Genomic DNA, 24529 nt, shown 5'->3' with positions numbered 1-24529 from the left:
TTTTAATCAAACTATATTTGTGTTTTTTTTTCTGTTCTCTATGGCTCAGTCAAAACACACCATGAAAAGATGTCACTAACAAAATTTTAACTTTCCAACTAAATTTTAAAATGTATATTGTCCATTATTTTAAATGTATTTTATATGTGTTTTTAATGTTGAGTGTCGTAGCTTTAGAAAAATAATCTCAACGACTAGTAAGTTGTAATGACAATTTGAGATATGTTGTAAATATTTACATTTTCCTTTAATTACAGTGTCTTGAAGAAGGAATAAAAGAATTCCGAAAGCTCGACCAAAAGTCAAAAGAGTGTTTCTATAACATCCCGGCCAAACCTACTGACTGCAGCCCTAATAAACTGTGTTGTTTGTTTATATCGACAGTCAATAATATCCAGTATTTCTTATATATATATATATATATATATATATATATATATATATATATATATATACCTAGTAATTCAAAAATCTAGGTCTGTTGCATTCTTGGTATCTACCTTTTCGCTACTTTAGCAATTTATTCATTAGCGAGTTCAACCCTGGCAAAAACATATATTTAAGCCTTATGTCTAAGAAAACTGTACAAACATGTCGTCATCATGAAATAATTGAAACAATGGTATTCTCTCTAATCCATCACCTTTATTGACTTTAAATGTGAGCAAAATAATAAAATAAAAATCATTCATTATACTGCGACAGTATACCAATGTAGACGAGTTTGTATTGTTATTTTTCTATATTTGAGTCTGTACATATGTGTATAGGGAGTATTTTCGAACAACAAGTTTATTTACATAACTAATTAGGTATGTATTTAGGATATCTTAAGATGTAAAAATTTGAGTAACTTTGAGTAACTAGTATTTTAATACTACAAATATGATTAGTTTGTTGCTATTCTTTATTTAGTCGTTTTAAAATAGTTGAGTTGCAAACATCGGTAAAAGTTGAATATTTGCTGATGGTATATTACTAAACGAGATCCTTGTTTTCTGCTATTCTGCTAATTTCTCATTTGTTTTACAGTGACGATATATTCTAAATATAGGTAAAACAAAATAAAAGATAACACACATCTCTGCCTCTTCCCTTTCTACATTAGCATACTTTGCATTTTCTGACTCAGTATGAACACATCCTCTATAATTCTAGTATGTGGTTCCAATATTAATCATAGTCTGTTTATCTAGTCCTACTTTAATAAATATGTTAAGTAGTTTATCGTACTGTGTACACATGCTTTCCGGGACTCTATAAAACATACCTACAAATCGCCTTGAACCTCCAAATATCTTCCTGCTCTTAATGTGTCCTTTAATTTTTTAGTATAGCTATTATTTTTGAGGTATAAGCCAATCTTCTGCTTATTTATATTTACTTGCCCCGTAGATATTTTAATTATCAAAATGTGTCATCTTACATTATAACGTTTCATTGTGATTAGATTGTTTTGTGAGATTCATTTTTAGACCGTACATATGCTTTGACAGGTATCTTTTAATTTTCGAATAAACGTTTAATATAAAATTGTTTGGAAACTGATCCGAACTGCAGGCTTTGCCTTCTTCTTCTTAAAGTTCCATCTCCTATCGGAGGTTGGATATCATAACGGCTATGGTCACTTTGTTGGCTGCTGCTCTGAAAAATTGTAGTGAACTACAGTTAAACCATTCTCTAAGGTTCTTCAGCCAGGAGATGCGTCTTCTTCCTATGCTTCTTCTTCCTTGGATCCTTCCTTGTATAATAATTCTTAGCAGCTCATATTTTTCTCCTCTGGTTATGTGACCCAAATATTCTAGTTTTCTTCTTTTTATGCTGTTCATAATTTCTAACTCCCTATTTAGACGTCGTAGTACCTCAGCATTGGTAATCCTTTGAACCCACTGAATTTTTAATATTCTTCTGTAACACCACATTTCGAACGCTTCTATTTTCCTTATGTGTTGTTTCTTCAATGTCCAAGCTTCCATTCCGTATAGTAAGATAGAAAATATGTAACATCTTAGAGCCCTCAATCTGAGATGCAACTGAAGGTCTCTGTTGGTAAGCATTGTCTTCATTTTCACAAATGCTTGCCTTGAGTTTCAATTCGGACTTTGATTTCTCTGCTTTGGTCATTTTTGTCATCAACCCAGGTTCCCAGATATTTATATGTCTCTACTTTTTCTATTTGGGTTTGCTCTATCATTAATCTTTCATTTCCATGTTGCGTTTTTGAGACAATCATGAATTTAGTTTTTCTCTTATTTATTTTTAGTCCGTATCTAATGCAATTATCGTTAATTCTATTTACCAATTCTTGTAGCGATTCCAGGGTGTCTGCCATTATAACGGTGTCATCAGCGAATCTTATGTTATTTACTATTCTTCCGTTTACAGAGATTCCATCACCCAGATCCGCTATCGCTTCCTGGAATATGGCTTCACTGTACACGTTAAACAGTAATGGTGACAGAACACAGCCCTGTCTTACTCCTCTCTTTATATCTATATTTTCGGACTTTTGTTCTTCTATCTTTATATTGGCCTTTTGATTCCAATACAGATTGATAATGATTCGTAAGTCTCGTCTGTCTATATCTTTGTTTCTCAGTATTTCTATTAGTTTTTCATGTCGGACCCTGTCAAATGCCTTCTCGAAGTCGATGAAACAGGAATAAATATCTAGGTTAGGCTTTGCCTACTTTTAGTTTAATTTATTGCTTGTAGAACTTTTCATACGGTATGTTATGTTATGGCAGATCGAGGCAGGACCCATTTGTGAGCCCTTCAGATACTTAGACCTCGTACTTCTCATACACTAGGTAGATCTGTTTCTTCGGTACAAATTAAAATATTTTTGGTCGATTATCATGGTATATTTATATTCAGCTTTTGATATTTACTAAATTTTGTTTATTTTGTCATCCATCTTTTTATTACGTATATGTTTGCCTTGTGTAATCAGAACAGATATATATCGTTTCGCGCAGATTTTACACATGTTGCTAACAGGGTATAGATACCTTGCGCATAGTCTTGGAATTTGTTCCGTAATAATAGCAAACTCAATTGCGCAGAAAGTCTCCACCGGAAGGGATCAACTACAAGTTCAATAATAAATGCAAAAATAAAATTAAAATGTATTTACAAAATAATATACAAGTCAGGACAGAAATACTTTAACTAATACAAGAATAATAATAGGGCGCTAACTTAACAAATAGGAATTCGTTCAATGAGACCTTATTTTTATTAAACCTATAGATAACCTATAACTATTATATAACTATATATATATATATATATATATATATATATATATATATATATATATATAATATATATATATATATATATATATATATATATATATATATAATATATATATATATTATATTATTGGTTTAGATGCAGGTGAATAGAACTCGTTAGAGTAGCGATGATATGCCGATGATACAGTACTGATTGCTGGCAGTGAAGAAGAACTACAAATTCTGTTAACCAAAGTAGTGCAAGAAGGAGAACTATGCGGCCTTAAGGTGAATGTAAAAAAAACCAAAACAATGGTAATTTCAAAAAAACACACCAGTTATAAACATACTAGTCAACAACAATCTAGTTGAACAAGTGAAAAAGTTTAAGTATCTAGGCTGTTGGATACATGAAACCTTAGACCAAGAACAAGAGGTTAAATGTAGAATAGAACAGGCAAGAAACACCTTTTTAGAGGTGCGACAGTTACTCACTACCCGTAATCTTGATTTGTCCCTACGATACCGCATGATAAAGTGTTATGTATATAGTATACTATTACACAGCTCGTTACGACGTTTTGAGAGCTTTAAGATGTGGATATTTCGTCACATGCTGAAAATTCCATGGACCGACCGCGTTAGAAATGAAGAAGTTTTAAGGCGTATGAGTAGAGAACGTGAACTCACAGAAATTGTCAAGAAGCGAATTATGAATGTTCTTGGGAAAAATACTTTTTTAAAAACTGAACTTCACAATTAAAACTTTTATTTCGACTTACAAAGATTTTAGTAACAACAATAATAATTTAAATCAGACTGAGAAATATTGATTTTAACATGGTGTTTTATAATTTATTAATTGCTGATCTTGCTGTTCAATACGTCGCAATTTAGTCCAGAATGTTCAAGCGGTAGCCCCGTGTTGGAATCCACGTGGTGGAACTTACTGGATGGTAGCGGTCATTGTACTGTAACTACTCCATCCCCTGAAGAAGTTTTGTGAGGGACGAACAGAACTGTTGAGTTGGCTTCTTCTGGAGTTTCGTCGCTAGAGTTGGGTTTTTTTGTTATTTGTTTTATACCTGTAACATATATAGAGGCAGATTATTGTAATAAAGATATATAAAGGAGTCATCCAAAAACGGTTATGGCTATGGTTCCATAATTTCGGATTAATTGTCTCTAGATGTTCATCTTCCTTAGAGGATTGATGATTCAAATCCTTAATGATTTGAATCTAATCGCTGTTTGAATATCTATGGTCCTTATTTTGGGAAGCATTAGCGGTTGCTCTGGGATGGTTGTCCTTGAATTTATGTAACTCTGAATTGGGGTTTTGAATTTGTATCTGGGCGGAAGATTGATGAGATAAGTTTGGACGGATAAGTTAAGATTAATAAGATAGGACAAGAAAATGAAGGATAAATTTTCATTTTCAATCAATTTACACGAAAAAGGTAATGGCTAAGTCCATTTTGAACTGCTGTGGTCTTTGCGTCGTACTGGTTTCAATTCTGTCAAATTCTTCTTTTATTGGTAGTAGTTTGAAAAAGTATATGAAATCGTGTGTACTAGTATGAATCTTTGCTTGTCCCAGGTTGAGGGGAATTAATCCTGGGTTGTCTTTCAGGTCCTTGATCTTCTCTTCTTCTCTCATCGTCAGGGTGATCCTGTGCGGACGGTTTAGAATTAGTTTTTGATTTAGGTTGATGTTTTATGTTTTTCTTGTGAACTGTAGTTTTTGATGTTTTTACAGTCACTTCGTTATTTCTTTTTATATGTTTTGCGGAATATCGCGGAAGTAATTTATTTCTGGTAACTGTTTTTCGTGTATAGATTTTTGTGCTTGGTTTATACGTAATAGGGTCTTGTCTCGATTTATTTCTATTTTCAATGACTTTATTTTTATTCTCTTGTATTTGCTGGTTTACTTCCTTGTATAATTCCGTTGTTATCTCTCTATGATTTTGGATATAATTGTTCAGTATTACTTTCTGTATGTCAACGTCAAAGGGATCTTTTGCGTCGATATGTCCGTTTAATATGTCGATGGGTCTTAACTTCGTTGCTGAATGTATGGAATTATTGTACCCAATTATAGCGTATAGCATTTGTTCTTTAATCGAGAGCTTTGCTTTGGTGTTCCTTAGGATTCGAAGATGTTCGATTAACGTAGAATGAAATCTCTCAATCATCCCGTTGGATTGCGGATTATCTGGTGTTGTATAGTGGATTGAGATTTTATGAGAGTCTACAAATTCTTGTATTACTCCATTTTTAAATTCCGTACCATTATCGGCTACTATCATTGTTGGGAGTCCATGATGTGTTATAAAAATCAATAGGGCGTTGAGTACATTGATTGCATTTCCTCCATTTATTGGGTAGGCTTGCCCATACTTCGAAAATGCGTCTATTATGGTTAGAAACTTCTGTCCATCAGCCTGGAATAAATCAATGTGAACTATTTCCAGTGGTTTAGTGGGAGTTGGTGTAACCATAAATTTTGGTTTGGGAGGAAGTCTGTCGTATTTATTTTCTTGACATATATCGCAAAAGTTTATGATATCTTCTATGTCCTTCTTCATATTAGGCCAGTAATATCGTTTCCTTATTTGACTTTCTGTTTCAGCTATTCCTCTATGGTTCGTTTTTCCTTCATGATAGTTTTTTATAATCTCTTTTTGTTGTTCTTCTAGGTTAACATCTTCTAATAAAATATTGCACTTTACTAAGTCATATGCGTTGTTTTTAAAAGTTTTCCTGATAATTTCGCAAATTTCTGCAAAAATTTCTTCTTCTGCTTCAAATAAAATTGCATATTTCTTTTTCGGGTTGAGGTGTTCCTTAAAAATTTTTATGGTATCAGCTTTTAACTGATCTTTCGACAGCTGGATATGATAACGTCTTTTATTCGGAAAGGTTTGTATAATTGCTGGAGGTCGTGGATTGTAGTTGACGATTTTGACTATAATTTGGTTATTGTAGAAGTTAAGTGGTTTTTCCGAAATAGGTATACCAAGAATTGGGTTTTCTACTGCTGTATGTATGGTTTCATTTCCGTCTTCGTCTATGTTTTGATCTTCGTTTTCGACAGTGCCTTCTGGGATGTTTTGATCTTCGTTTTCAACAGTATCTTCTGGGATGTTTTCTGGAATTAATTCTGTTGCTTTTTCTTCTACAATCTCGTCGATTATTCGATCTGCATCTGGATTATTAGTCGTTGACCATCCATCGTCTTCCATGTCTACTAAATCATCAAAGACTTCCTTAATTTGTGAATCGATGTCCTTAGTTTCCTTTGTGTGTATTTCGATTCGAGACAGTGCGTCCGCATTTGTATTAGCTTTGCCTTTTTTGTAAATTACTTCGTAGTCAAATTCTTCTAATTTTAATCTCCAACGTACTAGTTTGGAGTTGGGTTCCTTTAGGGAGAATAGATATTGCAAAGGACGGTGGTCTGAAAGTATTTTAAATTTTCTTCCAAATAGGTAAGGTCGAAAATACTTAGTTGCCCACACCATTGCTAACATTTCCTTTTCTATTGTAGAGTACTTGGTTTCGGTTTCATTTAGTGTCCTGGAAGCAAAGGCAATTGGTTTATCACTGCCAACTGGTCCTTGGGAAAGTACTGCACCGATAGCGAAGTTACTGGCATCTGTTGTGAGGTTAAACGGTTTGGAAAAATCTGGATATTGCAATAATGGCTCATTCATTAATAATTTCCTGCAATTTTCAAAGCATTCTACGAATTCGGGTGTATGTTCGATCTTTGCATCTTTTTTCAAGCATCTTGTTAGTGGTTTTGTGATTTTTGCGAAGTCTCGAATAAACTTCCTGTAATATCCCAGTAGTCCAAGAAATGCTCTTATTTCTTTCGCTGTTTTCGGTATTGGATATTTTTCTATTGCTTCAATTTTCGCTGGATTCGGTTTTATGCCTTCTTGTGTGACTACGTGTCCTAAAAAATTAACTTGCTTCTTTAAAAATTCGCATTTGTCAACTTGGATTTTTAGTCGGGCTTCTCTTAATCGTTGAAATACTTTTGTGAGATTTACTATGTGTTCCTGTAGTGATGTTGAATATACTATTACGTCGTCCATATAGACGAGGCATATTTCTCCTTGAAGTCCCTTCAATACGTTGTCCATCATACGTTGGAACGTGGACGGAGCGTTCTTAAGTCCAAAAGGCATTCTTAAATATTCATAGTGTCCATTTTCCACATTAAATGCTGTTTTGGGAATGTCTTCTTCAGCCATCTCGATTTGGTGAAATCCGCTTGCTAAGTCGAGGGTCGTAAAATATTGACATCTTCCCAATTTGTCCAAAATATCGCTAATGTGAGGAATTCTGTATCGGTCGTCAATTGTTTTCTCGTTGACCTTTCTATAATCTACCACTATTCTCCACTTTATTTTACCGGATGAATCTGGTTTCTTGGCCACGACCCAAATAGGCGAGGACCATGGCGATTGACTTGGTCGAATGATCCTTTGCTCTAACATTGAAGAGATTTGTTTCTTTACTTCTTCCTTGTGCACATACGGATACCGGTATGATTTCGTATATACAGGCTCTTCATCCTTGGTTCTGATGTGGTGTTTAACTTCGTTAGTAAAGCTGAGAGGAGTGTCTGGTTGGTGAAATATATCGGAGAATTTTCGGCATAGGTGGCGAACTTGTTCCTCTTCTTCTTCGTTAAGATGTTCGGTTTTAATTAAGTCGTCGATATCTTGTCTGTAGTCTGGTCCGGAGGTTGTTTCCATGGAATATATATGGAAATCTTGAATGTCTATTTTATTGCTTTCGAGTGGTTCCATAAGAGAAAGATAAATGGGGTCTGACGTGAAGTTGGCAATTTCGGTCCAGGCAAGGTGGTTCTCGGCGTTAGTAAGGGCTTCTCGTATTACAACGCCTTGTACTTTTTGGGTAGGAATAATGATGGTTCCTTTTTCTTCTTTGACAGGAATTTTCACTTGGCTAATAGAATTTGCTTCCAAATGAATGGAATAAAATTGTGTTTTATTTGTTTCGTAATATTTAATGGGGATTGTAGAATCTTTTGTAACTAGAAGCGATTTAGGGAAGTTTAATTGGGCTTCGAAGAGTTTTAAAATGTCAAGGCCAATAAGACCATCGAAAGTTTTGTGAAACTTAAAGAGGTAAAATTTCATTTTGCTGTCAGAATTAAATTCTGAAAATGATGGAATTTCGGCACAATATTTTTGGGAATAGTTTTGAAAAATTGATGTGACGACAAAGGGTTCATGTTTTATGTAACTTGGAAAATATGAAGAAGCTATTTCTGGGTTAAGAAATGACTTTGTGGATCCTGTATCGATTAAAAGTCGTAAAGAAGGCTTAGAGATTTCGATGTAGGGTAGCTCCTTCTTGTCGGGAAATGAATGAAGTTCAATTACGTTCCGATTGCTTCTGGTGGGTCCTCTCGAAAATTTACGTTTTCTTCGTATTCGGTTGGTTGATTTTCGTATGTATCTTGTAGAAAATTGTCGTATTCGGGTTCATAGTAATCATTGTAGTTGGCATTCTCTTCTTGCTCATCTCCGTGGCATTGTATATTGTAAAGTTCTTCTACGGTGAATTTTGGCTGTGCTTGGTAATTTGGTGTAAAATTTGGACGGCCTCTGGTTGTGGTTTCTGATATTCCACTCATAGGTGTTGGTTTAGACTGTTTTGACTGTCCAGGTTTGGGTGCCCATACATTTGACTGGTTCTGGGTCCTGAATGCTGGAGGGTTTGAATTTTGTCTAAATTGATCGAAGTTTTGTTGCCGATGTGGTTGCTGAAACTGATTCTGCGGATAGAATTGTCTCGTTGGTTGCTGCCATCGTGGAGGTGCAAAATTTGTCTGTTGGTACAATGGTTTTTGGATCTGTGCAGGCATCTGCTGTCTCTGAGGTCGGCGTTCTTGATAATTTTCGCTTCTTCCTGATGTTGAAGGTTGACTTATTTGATTTTTTTGAAGATATCGAACATTATTTTCTTCCTGTACGTACTGTATTGCCGTGGCTAAACTTCCTGGTCTCATTGCTCTGATAACAGAGCCCATTGGTTCTCGTAGGCCTGCTAAGAATGTTGTAAGAGCTTGTTGACGGAAAAATTCTTGTTTGCTCCTTTTAATATCGGCATTTATCGTATGTAATTCTAGGTAATTATTAATACAGCTTAAAAGTCCCATGATTTTTTCGTAAAAATGCATAATAGATTCTGTTGAGCCTTGTCTTAAATTTACTAGATCCCTTGTAAGCGAATTTTCGTCTCTCTGGTCTCCAAAATTTTGAATTAATGCGTTTTTTATTTCGTCCCAACTTTCGCATCCATATACAGATATAACTTCCTTGGCTCTACCTGTTAATTTACTGATAATACCATGAAGCAAAAATTTGTTTTGTATATTAGCTGCATTAAGTCTGTCATAATAATGGTTTAAAAGTATTGTAGAAACTTTAATAAATTCATGTAATTCATTTGGATTTCCGTCAAAATTTGGAAGAATGCATAAATTTTTAACGTCAAATTGTGGAACTGCCATATTTCAAAAATTTTCAATATAATATATAGTCAATGGTCAAATAGGTATAGTAATTTTCAATAATCAATATATAAATATATCAATCTTAATCTACTTATTTTCTATCTATTAATCTCTATGTTTATTAATATATAGTATTTATTAAGCTATTCAATTTGTCTAAATCTGACTCTAAAGTCAATCTAAGGACTTAGAGGAGATATTTTTAAATTACTTTAATCTTTGTGTTAATCTATTCAAATCTTTGTTTTATTTATCTTCTAATTTAGCTCTGATTCAATCTAAGGACTCAGAGGAGTCTGATTTATTAAAAATTCTTTCAAAATTTAATCTTCTTAATTCTAAGTAATAATAAAATCGCTTACAGGATAAAGACGATGCCGATGTGCATTCCTTTGCTCCTGGAGGCTTCTTCTAAATTCTAATTCTCTAATTCCCTCGGGTGAACTCTGCAGACGGTTTCCCTGGGGCTGGTTCTTGGAACAGTGGACAAACACTTAAAAGTGACGAGGATCTATAAAGACTCTTCCACTTCCGTACTGACTCTGCGCCAATTATGAATGTTCTTGGGAAAAATACTTTTTTAAAAACTGAACTTCACAATTAAAACTTTTATTTCGACTTACAAAGATTTTAGTAACAACAATAATAATTTAAATCAGACTGAGAAATATTGATTTTAACATGGTGTTTTATAATTTATTAATTGCTGATCTTGCTGTTCAATACGTCGCAATTTAGTCCAGAATGTTCAAGCGGTAGCCCCGTGTTGGAATCCACGTGGTGGAACTTACTGGATGGTAGCGGTCATTGTACTGTAACTAGCGTAAAGCGTCTTATCTTGGACACGTATTTAGACACGACAGGTACAACTTCCTTCAACTTATTATAGAAGGGAAAATAGAAGGCAGACGCGGCCCGGGTAGACGACAAATCACCTGGCTGCGCAACATTAAAGATTGGACAGGATTAGACTTTCAAAGTTTAATAAGGAAAGCCCAAAATAGGGAAGACTTTGCAGAGGTCATCACCAACCTTCGCTTAGAAGACGGCACCTAAAGAATAGGAAGAGTAGCGGTAGATAGAGTAAAAATAGTGATGATGATATCCAATCTCCGATTGGAAGACGGCACATAAGAAGAATAAGGATAAGGATGCAAATAACTTTTATTGAAATCCGAATGGTATGATTCCCAACAATTTGTCGTTCGTCTACTGGTGGCCTCGGTAGAAGTCCATATCTTTGGGGGAAATTTAGAAAGATTATTGAAATCAAACACAAACTACTCTTCCATTATATGTAGCTCTAAAAATGTTAGGCCTAATGGCGATCTTAATACAAGACTAATATCTGAATAAATAGTTTTATAATTAGTCCTTAAACCTGAGTTTTGAATTTTTCTTATTCAGTCCTAGATACAGATAAAGCCTATATCCTATATTATTAGCTGTAGGTCACAATACACGTACTGCTAAGTGAACCAACTCCTCGAAATTACAGGTTACGTTTTCTGGTTGGCATGAAAGTTCTAATTTTTCCATAGTAAACATAAAGCAAACGGCATTCCTAACGCCATGAATGCAAAACATTTTCAGAAAAATTTTTACCCATATTCAAAAATTCCATCTACATATTTTATCATATATACATATATTACCAGGAAGTTAAGATTGGTGACATAACTAAATTGCACAATATTAGACTCACTATTGTTAGCACCAGTAACTTGATGTTTTTGACTTACAGTCTCAATAACTATTTTCTTGAAGTCCTAATATTAACGTTCACATGTGCAGATAATCAGTTAACTCTACCTATTTTGAAAAAATGTGTTAATAATTGCCATATCTAATGCTATTAGTATATATATTTTCAAAACACCTTATACCACATAGTGGTGTAGGGCGACAATACAAATATAATTCAATATTAATATCAAGCTTAATCTTATTTGTAAACTTAACTAACTTCATATTTACTTTATGTAAGCGTCTTTATTTCTGGCCAGCGTCCTTGCTTCTGTCCCTGCTGTTCAACTTTTTTCGATAATGTTTCTGACTGTTTGTCGTGGTCAACTTTTGTTCTTTTTTCTTTGGGTTTTTGCCTGCCAAATTTCTTTCACCTGTTTTGTATTTTCCAATCTCTGAAGATGATCCAACTCAGTTGCCTTCTTTCTATATATTCTAATTTTGACTCTATTTGCAAATCTTCTCTTATTTGAGTGTTCCGTTATCTCTTTTGATATTGTCTGGAACTCGTCTCAGATATTTCATTTATACTGCCTGTATTTTACTCTTTTGTCATTCGTTTAGTACCCACGACACACAAAAAAAGGTTAAAACATGCCTATATATTGACTTGAACACATTAACTTTGATTTTCTTGTAATTTCTGTCTTATTTATGAATTTATTGTTCATTGCATAGTATACATTTATCGTTTTTTGAATTCTATTATTAATATCTCTTTCCTGTCTTCCATTGTCTTCTAATTCTACTCCTAAGTATTGAAAGGTTCGTGCTTGTTCTATATTGACTTTGTCTATTTTTATAATTATCTTTTCTTCTTCTTATGCCAATATGATGAAATTTCATTCACTCCTTCTGAAATGTCTACTCTTATTAAATTTCTATAACCCACATACATTTTTGTTCACTTTTACGTGATATTCCTTAATTATCTCATCCATTTATATTATAAATAGCGTTTGACTTAATCTAATCTAAGACTCTCGTTTGCAGTAAATGATTTTGATGTTCTGTTTTGACAGATGACATAGTTGATATTGCTGTTGTAAATGTTTTTAATTACCTTATCATTTTGTTACTTATACCTCTCTTTTGTAATATTACCCACATTTTTTGCCTTGGTACGGTGTCAAAACTTTTTCCTGTTGTTGATATTTTTCTATTATTTTTTTGGTAAATATATGATCATATGTGCTTCTGCCTTTTCTAAATTCGCTTTGTGATTCCGCAAGTGTGCTGTCAGTTTTTGCGTTTATTCTTTTGTTGGATATTTTTTCCTATATTTTCATGGCAGTATTTTCATCTGAGCCTTCTGCTAGTCAATTGGTATCTGCTTTTTTCTCCATGTGGCATTAAATATCGTTAGTATATTATAACTCTTTTGTATTTTGTCCCTTTTTTCCACTATTTCATTTGTTATTTTGTCATACTCTGGTGCCTTACCGTTTTTCATTTCTGCAATAGCTTCTTGAAGCACATTTATGTTAATTGGATCTACATTATCGTCTTCTATATTTGGCTTCAGCAGGTTGTTTTCTTCTTGATAGTAGTGTGTTTGTAGCATTTCTTGGAAATGTTTTCTTCATCGGTTTATTATTTCATTTTCTTCTGTGAGTAGTTCGCCAGTTTTATTCTTTATGTTTTTTATATCTTGCATTTTTTCTTTTCTCGTTTATTTTAAAACTACATAGAACAGTTTCTAATTCTCTTTACTGTTTGTTTCCATCTTTTCTCGAAATCCTGTACATTTATCCTTTTTTGCTTTTGTAACAAATTCTTTTACTAGTCCTTATTTTTTTATATTCTTCATAATAGCTCTCTGGTGTTTTATTTTGTAATTATATTTTTCAAGCAATTTTCTTTCTTTTAATTTGTTCTTCTTTTATATGTTTTATTTCTTTATTCATCAATGCAGTTTGCTTTCTTTTATTGCTCTTCTTACTAGTTTTACAGACTTCTGTCGCTATATTTAGTATAACTCTTTTGAAATAATTCCATAGTTGTTCTACGTTTCGACCCTTTATCTATTCTTTAGTATTTCTTAGTTTTTTATCTTTATTATCTGGTACTTCTCAGTAATTTCTTTATTTCTTAATTTATGTGACCTAATATTTTCATATTCTTGTTTTTTTCTTGCAGTTTGTTAATGTTATTTTAATCTGTCTTATTTTGTTTTATTTTCATTAGGTACTACTAAATAGTGGTCACTTCCTATTTCTGGACCTCTTCTAACTTTTGTGTCTACTACGTTTCTTCTTTTTTTCTCTATGTACTAACATGTAATCAATTATCGATTTCTTCTTTCTGCTTTTAACTTCTCTTGTGTACTTGTGGATATTTTATGTTCAAAAAATGTATTAGTTATTACTAAATTTTGCATTATATGGTAGTCTAGCAATATAATGCCATTATTTTTTTGTGCTGCTTCTTCATACTTTCCTAATGCTTCTTTATATTCCTGGTTATTTAAGATTATTCTGCTATTGTAGTCATCTACTAAATATATATTTCCTTTTGCTTGTTTTGTGACCAGAGCTAATTTTTCCCAAAATTTAACCTTATTATAAGCAGAATCGTCGTCGTTTGGGCCATATACACATATTATTGTTTTTAAATTATTGCTTTTCTTTAATTCCAACTAATAGTATTTTCTGAGATGAGGCTTTCCAATTAGTTATTTGTTACATATGCAATATATATAAATACATAATCATTGTCTGTTTTTACCATCTCTTGTCCTTTTCTCTTACTTGTTGTAAGATCCTTTCCTGTCCATTATTATTTATTTTTTTTTTCTTATTTATTGCCGTGTTTGTTACCTTATATTCCAATCTATCATTTACTCTTAGTTTTTTGTTATTTCTAGTTTCCTTTTCTTTTGTTTCTAGTTTTTGTTTGTTCCTGTTCCATTTATATTCTATCTTTTCTATAGGTAGTTTGTTGAATTTAATTTTCACGAAATTCCCTTTCATTCTTTCTTTATTTGCATTCTCTTATTTCTTTTTCTGATGCTTTTAGGTCGTGATTAATATATACGCGTTGGTTTCTAATTTCTCCAGTTTGAATTTATTTTTCTTGATTTTTTCTTTGCCTCAGATTTATTAAACTCCAGCTTACATACCTTTTCTCCTATCTTTTCCGCTGCTCTTATCTGAACTTGTACTTCCAATTTTTCTCCAAGAAAATTGGTCACAGAACTTTTCAATATTTTTGGATCTTCTCTCTGCGTTTAAAGGCCAGTTACTACCATATTGTTTTCTTTCTTTTGTTTTTCTATTCTTTCCACGTTCTGCTTTAAACTGGTTACTTCTTATTTCATCTGTATTTTTTGATCTGCTTTCTTCGCATTTCTTTTATATCACTCCTCGTCTCTTGCATTTCATTTCTCATTTCATTAACACCAATAGTTCCTCGATCTTTTCATCTTTGTTCTGTTTTACTGGTGTTCTAGTTCGAAATACTCTCTTTCTTTTGAATCCTCATTTCTCCTCCTTTAATTTAAACCTGCATCTGTTGATCACTATCCATGTCAAATTTATTTTAATAATTTAAATTTAACAAATTAATGTATTTATTTCTATGAATTTTACAATGCCTAAGTGCAGCTCTGTTCACTCTTACTTTCTATCAATAAAACCCGCTTAGACAAAAAGAAGTCAGATAAACTCCTCAAGCCTGTTTTATCTATCAGAATTTAAATATATTGCACTTTTTTTGTTAAACACAAATTTATTGCAATACTGCAATTTATTAAACACTTACCTCATTATATTATATGTTTAACTATTTACAGCAAAATCACTTTACACTAAAACTTTTGTAATAAAGTCACTTGAAACCACCCAAAATTGAGTTTAATTTCGCAGCTAACTATTACATGTGTATTGTTGATGAAACTAGTCTGACAACCTACTTACGACGTAATTACTAATGCTACGAGTAATTTTAACATAATATTATCTCCAGCATCATTTTTAATTCCAAAGTCTATTCCTCCCTTTATGTATAGCTTCATATTCTATATAGCCCAGAAAAAGGTAGAACTATTTTTCACAGATATTTGAAGCTTTTAAGACATAGGTGGGGGTTACTAGATGACGAATAGATGCAAAAGTACTCGCATTTTTACCTTGCGTTTTTTTTTAACAATAAATTATGGTCACGATTTGATTTTTTGTCTATAAGTTTTTTTGCTTATATTTTACATAAAAAATATTGATATTATTTTTTTATATCAAGAATATCTTTATTTTCCCGTTTTTTAAATTAAAATTGATAAATAATTTACGAAGATATTTGCAAAAAAGCAGTTTTTTTGCACTAATTTTTAAATTTTATTAATTTTTTTATTAACAAAATAAAATGTTATTAATACATTTGAACATCGAGGAATTACCGCCTTTTAAATTTGTGCGAAATTTTCCCCCGATGGGTCAAATAGTTTAACAGTTATTTAATTTATTTATCCCGTTTGGGATAAATACATATTTAGACTATTGAACTTGCTCTATTAATGATGCTAGACACATTTAGCAAAGTTCATAGGATTCTTTAAGACTAAAACTATCTCAGAAGTTAGAGGTATATTGCTTTTTCATCGAAATTATTTACAAAATAAACGTTTGAAAAAGGGGTATGTTTTTTACTTATATATAAACAATTGTAATAACTTTTATATTTTTCAAGCAACAGACTTGTATGTACAACCATTGGATAGCTGGTAAAAAAACTCACATTAAAAAAAACCTTCTGTGACCAATAGAAACGAAGTAAGAGACGGAAGATCTAAACTTTATATTGAAACTTATAGCTATAAAATTCATCAAATTTTTCAAAACTTATAGCCATTCGAAACGAAGGTACTTTCGAAAGATCGACATAGGAAAGTGGAGGGGATAACTGTTTCAGCTCCATTTTTTTTTTTTTTTCGAGAAAAAAAAGTAAGTTTTTACGGTGAATTTCACATGGACTCAATTTTTTCGAGGTTTCCCATATTTCACGGTCAGTGAAAACTATGTATTTATTAATAATTCGACGAGCTACCCCAAATTAAAAAAAAAAAAACTTCTAGCTGCAATGGAAGCCGAGAAAATGTAAATTTTTCCTACGTGTTTCAATTTGAAGTTCCGATCTCGAAAAAAAAACGGAGCTGAAACAGTTATCCCCTCCACTTCCCTATGTCGATCTTTTGAAAGTACCTTCATTTCGAATGGCTATAAGTTTTGAAAAATTTGATGAATTTTATAGCTATAAGTTTCAATATAAAGTTTGGATCTTCCGTCTCTTACTTCGTTTCTATTGGTCGAAAATTGGTAATTTATAAATTAGTGCAAAAAAACTGCTTTTTTGCAAATATCTCTGTAAATTATTTAGCAATTTTAATTTGAAAAACTTGAAAATAAAGATATTCTTGATATAAAAAAATGATATAAGTATTGTTTATGTAAAATATAAAGGAAAAAACTTATAGACAAAAAATCAAATTGTGACCATAAATTATTGTTAAAAATAACACAAGGTAAAAATACGAGTACTTTTTCATCTATTCGCTATCTAGTAACCCCCACCTATGTCTTAAAAGCTTCAGATATCTGCGAAAAATTTTGCCGTGAAATTGATGATTTTTGCATAACCAGACTGGGCTAATATTGGATTGACTAATATGTTTAATAAAATAACCTTCTATTACGACTATCTCTAATAATAGAATATCTCCAAGTAGATCTCTTAATTAATCATAGGTTTTCATTATACTATCATAAAGTCTTCTTTACATTATATTATCTCGCGTTCTTACTAATTCTACCGAGTTTCTTTCATTTCCTTTTTTGCAATTATATCAACTCCACTTCTAGTGCGATTTTTCTGTAGGCATACATTTATCCTTAACTTAGTTCTTTCACGGTTTATCGTTTGCACTTCTTCTTTTGAATGTAAGAAATTTGTACTTTCCTTTTTTGCGCATATGCCAACTGCATACTGCTACCTGTAGGACTTCTGTCCTCATCTGAAAATTCGCACCAAAATTCAATTTTGCTCATCGAAATTCCGTCGTTCCGGATAAATTGTTTTTGTTAGCGAAGGTCTTTTCATTATTTTGGTCTAAAAATATTTTGGACATTTGACGCCTAAATGTCTTTTTTATCAGCAATATATCCAACATGATTTGTCAATACACTACCAATGCAAGTATAGTGCGGTATTATACCACATCTGTTTACATTTTGAGATCCACTTCCTATAATAGTGGGTGAATCTGATTTTGACATTGTTCGAAGTGTAGATTAGTTTTAAAAACCAAAATATTATTTTGTATATTTTCTGCTTATCTTCAGTTGTCGTGTTTTTATATTGTTAGACCATATAATCTGTAAATCAGTTGATTATCTAATTAGATCTGTTACATTTTTTACATTATTTATTTTAGAATTAAAGTTTTAATTTATTATTACTTTCGTTAAATACTTTCGTTGTTTCAGATGGAACTGTCAACTACTCCAACTTTTCTTGATAACGTGGCGACTGGCCTCTCAACTTCAACAGCCTCCTATACTTCTTTCATACATAAATCAGCAGGCATAAGATTTTCATGGTATGACTATTTAATTTTTTGTTTTTTGATATTGATTAGTTTGGGAATAGGAATTTATTTTGGATGTTTTGGAAAGAAGCAAAATGTGAAAGATTATTTGCTAGCAGGAGGAAACATGAAAATTTTTCCTGTGGTTGTATCATTAGTTGCAAAGTAAGTTATTTTTTATAAATATTTAACATTTGGCATTAATAAATTTGTTAATTTTACAAAATACTAAAGGTTAGTACATTAGGACACTTTTATGATTCTATTGTTGCATGCTTTTATTTTGCATTATTGTTTGTTTGGCATTTGTCAGAATTACTTACAATGACAAAATGTTACCCACAAACAAAAAACAATGCATATTAATTTATATAGATAACATCTTCAATAAATTAGAATACTCCATTGTACCATTTATATTGTTACTAGAAAGAATTATCTTCCTATAGGTAATGCATTTTTAATGTCTTACAGACTGGTTGTAGTATGTCAAGTAAACACTAAAATTCAAATTCCAAAGCAGATGATTGTTTATATTTTCCAACATTTCTTCCCATAGCTTGCTGTGAGGGGTACAAATAAATAGAATGATAATGTGTATACACAATCTAAAATGAATACTAAATGATAAACATTTTGGTGCTTAGTTTTAATTTGTCATCTAACGATTCTTCAATTATTGCAACGATAGGAACATCTGTAATATACAAGAAACGCACATCCAGACTACACAATGCTAAAACAAATTGGGGCACTTATCGTATCATGACAGTATAGACCTATACATATGACTAAAAAGGAAGAAGAAATAGAAACAATAACAGAGTTTTTCATAAATAAACTACAACAACCTGCCAAACAATCTACACCGATCCCTTCTCCAAAAACAGTAGACCAAAATGTTCCCATGGAAATAGAAGAAATAGAAACAATAACAGAGTTTGTCATAAATAAACTACAATAACCTGCCAAACAATCTACACCGATCACTTCTCCAAAAAGAGTAGACCAAAATGTTCCCATAAAAATTAACAAACTAATAGCAGAAAAGAGATGTGCCAAAGCAAAATGGCAACGTACCCATACACAAATTGACAAACAGATATGTAGTCAGTTAAATCGGAAGCTACATGAAAAACTAATAGAAGGAAAAAATAAAGAATTTAAACACTACTTATCAAAATCAAGTTAAACTGATCAATACATCTGTAAAAAAATTAGAATACCTAACCATACTGCACTACCGATAAGAAAAAACTGCAATAAACCATGAGCAAATAATGGTTTAGTGAAAGCTAACCTGTTTGCGAAACAAACTGTATAAGTATTTTAATCTTTAGACAAAAAAAGAGTCGTCCGAATAGATCACAGTATAAATCCACCACCTATAGTAGGTATTCCTATTAAATCGCCAATTATTTGTACTCAAAAAAGCGCCTGGAGCTGGAACACCAAAAATGATAAAGAAACCGCTAAGAAAAGACATAATCCTTACATCTTTAACACCATTCTGTGCCTTGGCTATTGGCTAAAAAGTCTTAAAAGTGCCCAAATAATACTAATTGGCCTGCCAGGAAAAGAACCTAATGTCAATATAAGCTTGCTGTCAGTAATTTCTTAGTTGCTTATTTTTCAATTTCTGCGCACTTCGGAAATGCACAAAATTCTTATGCACAAAATGCAATTTACATTCTACTACCATGAATTTTGTTTACAAAATTTCCTGATACTTTCCCGAATCGAATGCAAAAAGTTCCCTATCGATTCATGTTGTTGCGGAACTGCGTTTCGTGGTCACTTTGCGGTACAGACTCTTATGAAGAACAGTGTTGCAAGACATATATCTTCAGCAATTGATATTTTTCTTTTCCAAGAAGTAAACATTAGTGTTCGTTAGCGTAATACCTTTTGTTTATCGTTTGACTTATCAGCAGTACTCAAACATTTTAAACACATGTTTAATTTAAGTTTAAAATAGATTCAATAGTAAATTAATAGAATGTAAAATTAGCTTAATTGATACCGGTACAAACGAAAAATAATGCATTGTGGACCTAATTACAAATAAGGTAGAATTGTAAATCTACATGTATGTATGTAATTACGTATACATCTTAAGAATAACGTTAATTCGCCAAAACCAAATTATAGTATATGAAATATAATTTAAATTACTTACATATGCTGCAGTCAATTAAAATGATTTTTTACAGTTCAATTTCACCGTCGTCACACCACTGTTAACACTATCGTCACTGTCACCACTGTTAATGTAAATTACAACTGGTTCTATTTCTTTCATTAAATTATAAATTTCCCATATACTTTGTTCCACTTTAATCACGTAATTCACTTAGTTGCTCCACTTTTGTGTTCTGGAGTAACTTCATTATAACCTCCACGGATTACGTTACTTACTTCAGCCTCTTTAAATTTGGGTTTTTTGCCTTCTACATATCTTTTTACTTTACTCCATACCAATTTAAATGGATTTAATTCGCAGTGATATGGAGCTAATCGTAACAATTTAACATTGTTGGTAGAAGTTGTGTCTTAAAGCAATTTTCAAAAACAGGGCCATTCGTTTCATTGTGATAATATGTGGTGTTCTTTTTTGTCCAAAAAGTGCTTCCTGCTTGCACTAATTCAAATCGTAGACCACGAGCAGTAAGAGCTTTTAATTCTGTAGTCAAACCACGAATAAATGCGTCCTGGGTGATTTTACAGTACTGTCCACCCACCCACTACTGACGCTCCGTCCGATATTTAACCACGAATGGTCAATATAAACTATGTTGTAATTTTCTTCGCGACACCTGCAAATTTGACGAAGATATTGATAACGCCAGGATATATTCTCAGATTTTTCTATTAAGATTGACTTGATACCTCTTCTTGCAATCACAAATCCCATATCCGTCATTATTCTATACAGCGTTGTTCTTCAACAATGGGGTAAATCCTCATCCTTATTTACTGTAGCGACAACAGTAGATATAGTAGGAGGTAGGTATGTGTTTCAAGATACTAATATATGAAACTCTTATTAAAATTGTCCTGACACACGCGTCAGAGACATGGACTATGGTAAACAGCGACGAAGAACTGTTAGACCGCTTTGAAAGAAGAATACTTAGGCACATATACGGAGGAGTACAAGAAAGCGGGATATGGCGCAGACGCTACAATTTTGAGTTGTATCAATGCTATGAAAAATGCAACATCGCCCGGTCTATTAAAATTAATAGACTAAGGTGGCTAGGACACGTTAAAATAATGGACACTGGAGATCCCCAAAGACAGATATTATATGAAGAGCCAGTAGGAACCAGGAAGGGAGGCAGGCCAAGATCTAGGTTTAAAACTCAAGTCGAAGATGACTTGAGGATTCTAGGGGTCAGAAATTGGAAAGCCAGGGCGAAAGATAGGGGGGAATGGAAACTAATTGTCGAACAGGCCACGACCCACACAGGATTGTAGAGCCAAAGATGATGATGTGTTTCAAGAATAATCAATCGATTTTTCTACGGATGGCGTTTTTGATTCCTTCTGAAAAACCTTCCTTTGGGAAAAACATCTGTTTTTCCCAAACGTGTAATGCCTTTCCCTGCGAATGTTTCACAATATTCTCCACGGCAAAATAACAAAAATAATACAATGACAATTGTTAAATAACAATTTAAAAGGATTACTAAATACGGACTAACAATTTTCTAAACACGATTTTTTTTAAATTTAATTTTTTTTTGTCTCCACTAACTAATATTCTCTTCGATAAACATTAGGCTATATAAAGGTAGTTACACTAATATTCGTGTAATAATTAAACAACAATTTATTTGAAAACAAAGCATGCACTTAAATCGTACCAATTATCAGAGTAACTTACAAGAATAAGCAAAGATAATTAGAAAATAGATATTTAGTTTAGTTTTAGTAGATTAGTTAAATATTAATCACAGGCTAATTATAATACTCAAATGCTTTATCGTTATTATCGTATAAATACTTTACATAGTATCTATAAATTAGTTAAAAAGAATAAGACCCAAACACAGATTTTCAAATCAAAATGTTTGGAATTTCTGGAATATTCTATTTAGTCGGATGTCAAGTGTACACATAAATCTGTAACACTGAGCTTCAAGGTTCCATAAGATTTACATAGCCCTATGCTGCTCCTACTGCAAAGTGACTGTGAAATGCGCTTTAGTAGATAAACATTAACGCAATGGAGTATATTCGAGATTAGCCAGGCTTTTGACAAGGCCTGTCATCCTGCGTTACTGAAAATATACTGTATGTATTATATACCTCAAATATACTTTAACATAAAATATGGCAACGGAAACATTAGCTGACGATACAGCCATTATTTTATGTCACAAAACCCACAAACAGCTGCAGAATTCAATAAACCGTAGACAACCTTTAGAGGTGGTTAAAGAAATAAACTAATTTATTGCTCAACTTTTGCCTGCCATATGTGCAGTTATGATATTTATTTTTAAGTAAACATTTTCAGAGATAAGTCTGTGCAATGTATATATCAATTATTTTATTTTTTAGTCATACTTCAGGAATAACGTTACTGGCTCTTCCAGCAGAAGTCTACAGCTTTGGAGCAAATTATTGGCTTTGTGCCATATGTCTTTATATAGTACCTGTAGTAACTGTGTACGTTTTCCTTCCAATTTTTTATAAACTACAACTAACAAGTACATACGAATATTTGAGTATAAGATTCGATAAGAAAACAAGAAAGCTGGCATCAGTATTATTCACCATTTCTGTTTTCTGCTTAATACCCATTGCCACATATATTCCAGCAATGGCGTTTTCATCTGGTAAGTACTTAACTAGAATTTCTGGAACAATATTTATATACTTAGAGAATTCATTAATACTGCCTTCTGACTGAGGCTAAAAAATGTGAAAAATTTTTAATGGCAAATAAATATACCTATACACGGAATTCAAAGTTTAAAACTTAAATTAAAAATTTACTTCTATATGTGCCTTGTCCGGTCTCCCTAAAGTTGGCAATCATTCTGCAGTATTTTTTTTGAACCTGTGCAAATTTAATGAGTTGGGTGGAGCCTTGTTGGAACCGTTTGAACCAAGCCCGCTACTAAGTACAAGTTCCATGGGAAAACGGTCCTTTTCAGATTGTTGGCCTTTTGTTTGTTTGGGTAAAACGCGTGGAGGATAGCTGTGGCTATGTCCTCACCTAGGATCAGGTATCGTTGTGCAATAAAGTTGATAAACCACAGAAAACCAATCTCCCCTGTCCTTGTGATTTGAATTCGACTCTTAAGGAGTGTGTGTGTGGTGCTCACTGTGTGTTATTTTGGTGTTGTGATTAGGTGTTTATGAATGTGGTATGTTAGTATATTAATTGGTTGTGTGTTGTTGGCTTTTTCTATATGTTTATGAATGTAAGCTAGGTGGAGGTAAAGTGTATATGTGGGTAAATGGTAAGTGTGTGTTTTTGAGTGATGTGTTTGGGTTATTGGTATGTGTATATCGGTATGCATGTAGGTGTAGTGTTGTGTATATATGTACGGAGTTGGGTAAAGGTTTGGTTTATTAGGTTATTAAAACAGGAGGTGGTTATGGCGTATCCATATAAAGTGTTGGACATTTGGTTGAGATAGCGGATAATTTGGTTCCTCTTTTCAGAGAAGACATTAAAGACATGGAATGTAAAAAGGATGCAAAAGGATCATGGAAGTGAAATGGATTAAGGATTTTATATCTGAGGAAAGGTTATATGAGGGGATTTGTTTAGGAGTGTATACGGGTTGGGTTTGTTTATAGTTTTTTGGTTGGGTATTGTGTGGGCATCTAGGTGAGAAGGAGGGATGAGGTCCATTACAGTTCGGACATTTAGGGACAAATATTGTGGGGCATGCAGTAGACCTGTGCTCTAGTCCACAAAATGGACAAGTGAATGATTTTTCTGAGCATTCCTTGCTGAGATGTCCGCTTTAGTAACATTTCGAACAGTATTTTAGTCAAACCGGAACGGAATTGTTAGATCTTGGAATCTCGCAATTTAGCCGTTCTTCCTCGATCTTCATCATCATTTTGGCTTTACAACCCTGTGTGGGTCCTAGCCTCCCCAAGAATTTTTTTCCAGTCGTCCCTATCCATCGCCTTCCTCCGCCAAGCACGTATTTCCATATTTCTCATGTCTTCATCGATGTTATCTAGGAATCTTGTTCTGGGCCTTCCTCTTCTTCTTTGACCAATAGGTCTATCAAGGAGCGTTTTTCTAGCTGGGTCGGTTTGCTCCATCCGCATTACATGGCCTACCCACCTCTGACGTCCTATCTTTATGTGTTTTACGATATCTGGTTTCTAGTATATCCTATAGAGTTCGAAGTTGTATCGTCTTCT

General features: G+C 32.8%; 1 protein-coding gene across 1 annotated transcript in view; it reads left to right on the top strand.

The window, feature by feature from the left end:
* Window positions 1–677: 677 nt before the first annotated feature.
* LOC140437067 (sodium-coupled monocarboxylate transporter 1-like) overlaps window positions 678–24529 on the top strand; it is a 77135-nt gene continuing 53283 nt past the window's right edge. The window contains exons 1-3 of the mRNA XM_072526318.1: window positions 678–812; window positions 18027–18292; window positions 22697–22974. Of these exons, the coding sequence (XP_072382419.1) occupies window positions 18027–18292; window positions 22697–22974 (544 nt within the window). The 5' untranslated portion in view covers window positions 678–812. The remainder of the gene's footprint in view (window positions 813–18026; window positions 18293–22696; window positions 22975–24529) is intronic.

The sequence above is a fragment of the Diabrotica undecimpunctata genome, chromosome 3 (genome assembly GCF_040954645.1).
Source record: "Diabrotica undecimpunctata isolate CICGRU chromosome 3, icDiaUnde3, whole genome shotgun sequence".
NCBI classification, from domain to species: domain Eukaryota; kingdom Metazoa; phylum Arthropoda; class Insecta; order Coleoptera; family Chrysomelidae; genus Diabrotica; species Diabrotica undecimpunctata.
Note: the sequence above shows the minus strand (reverse complement) of the source record. Positions and strands in the feature narration are given on the sequence as shown.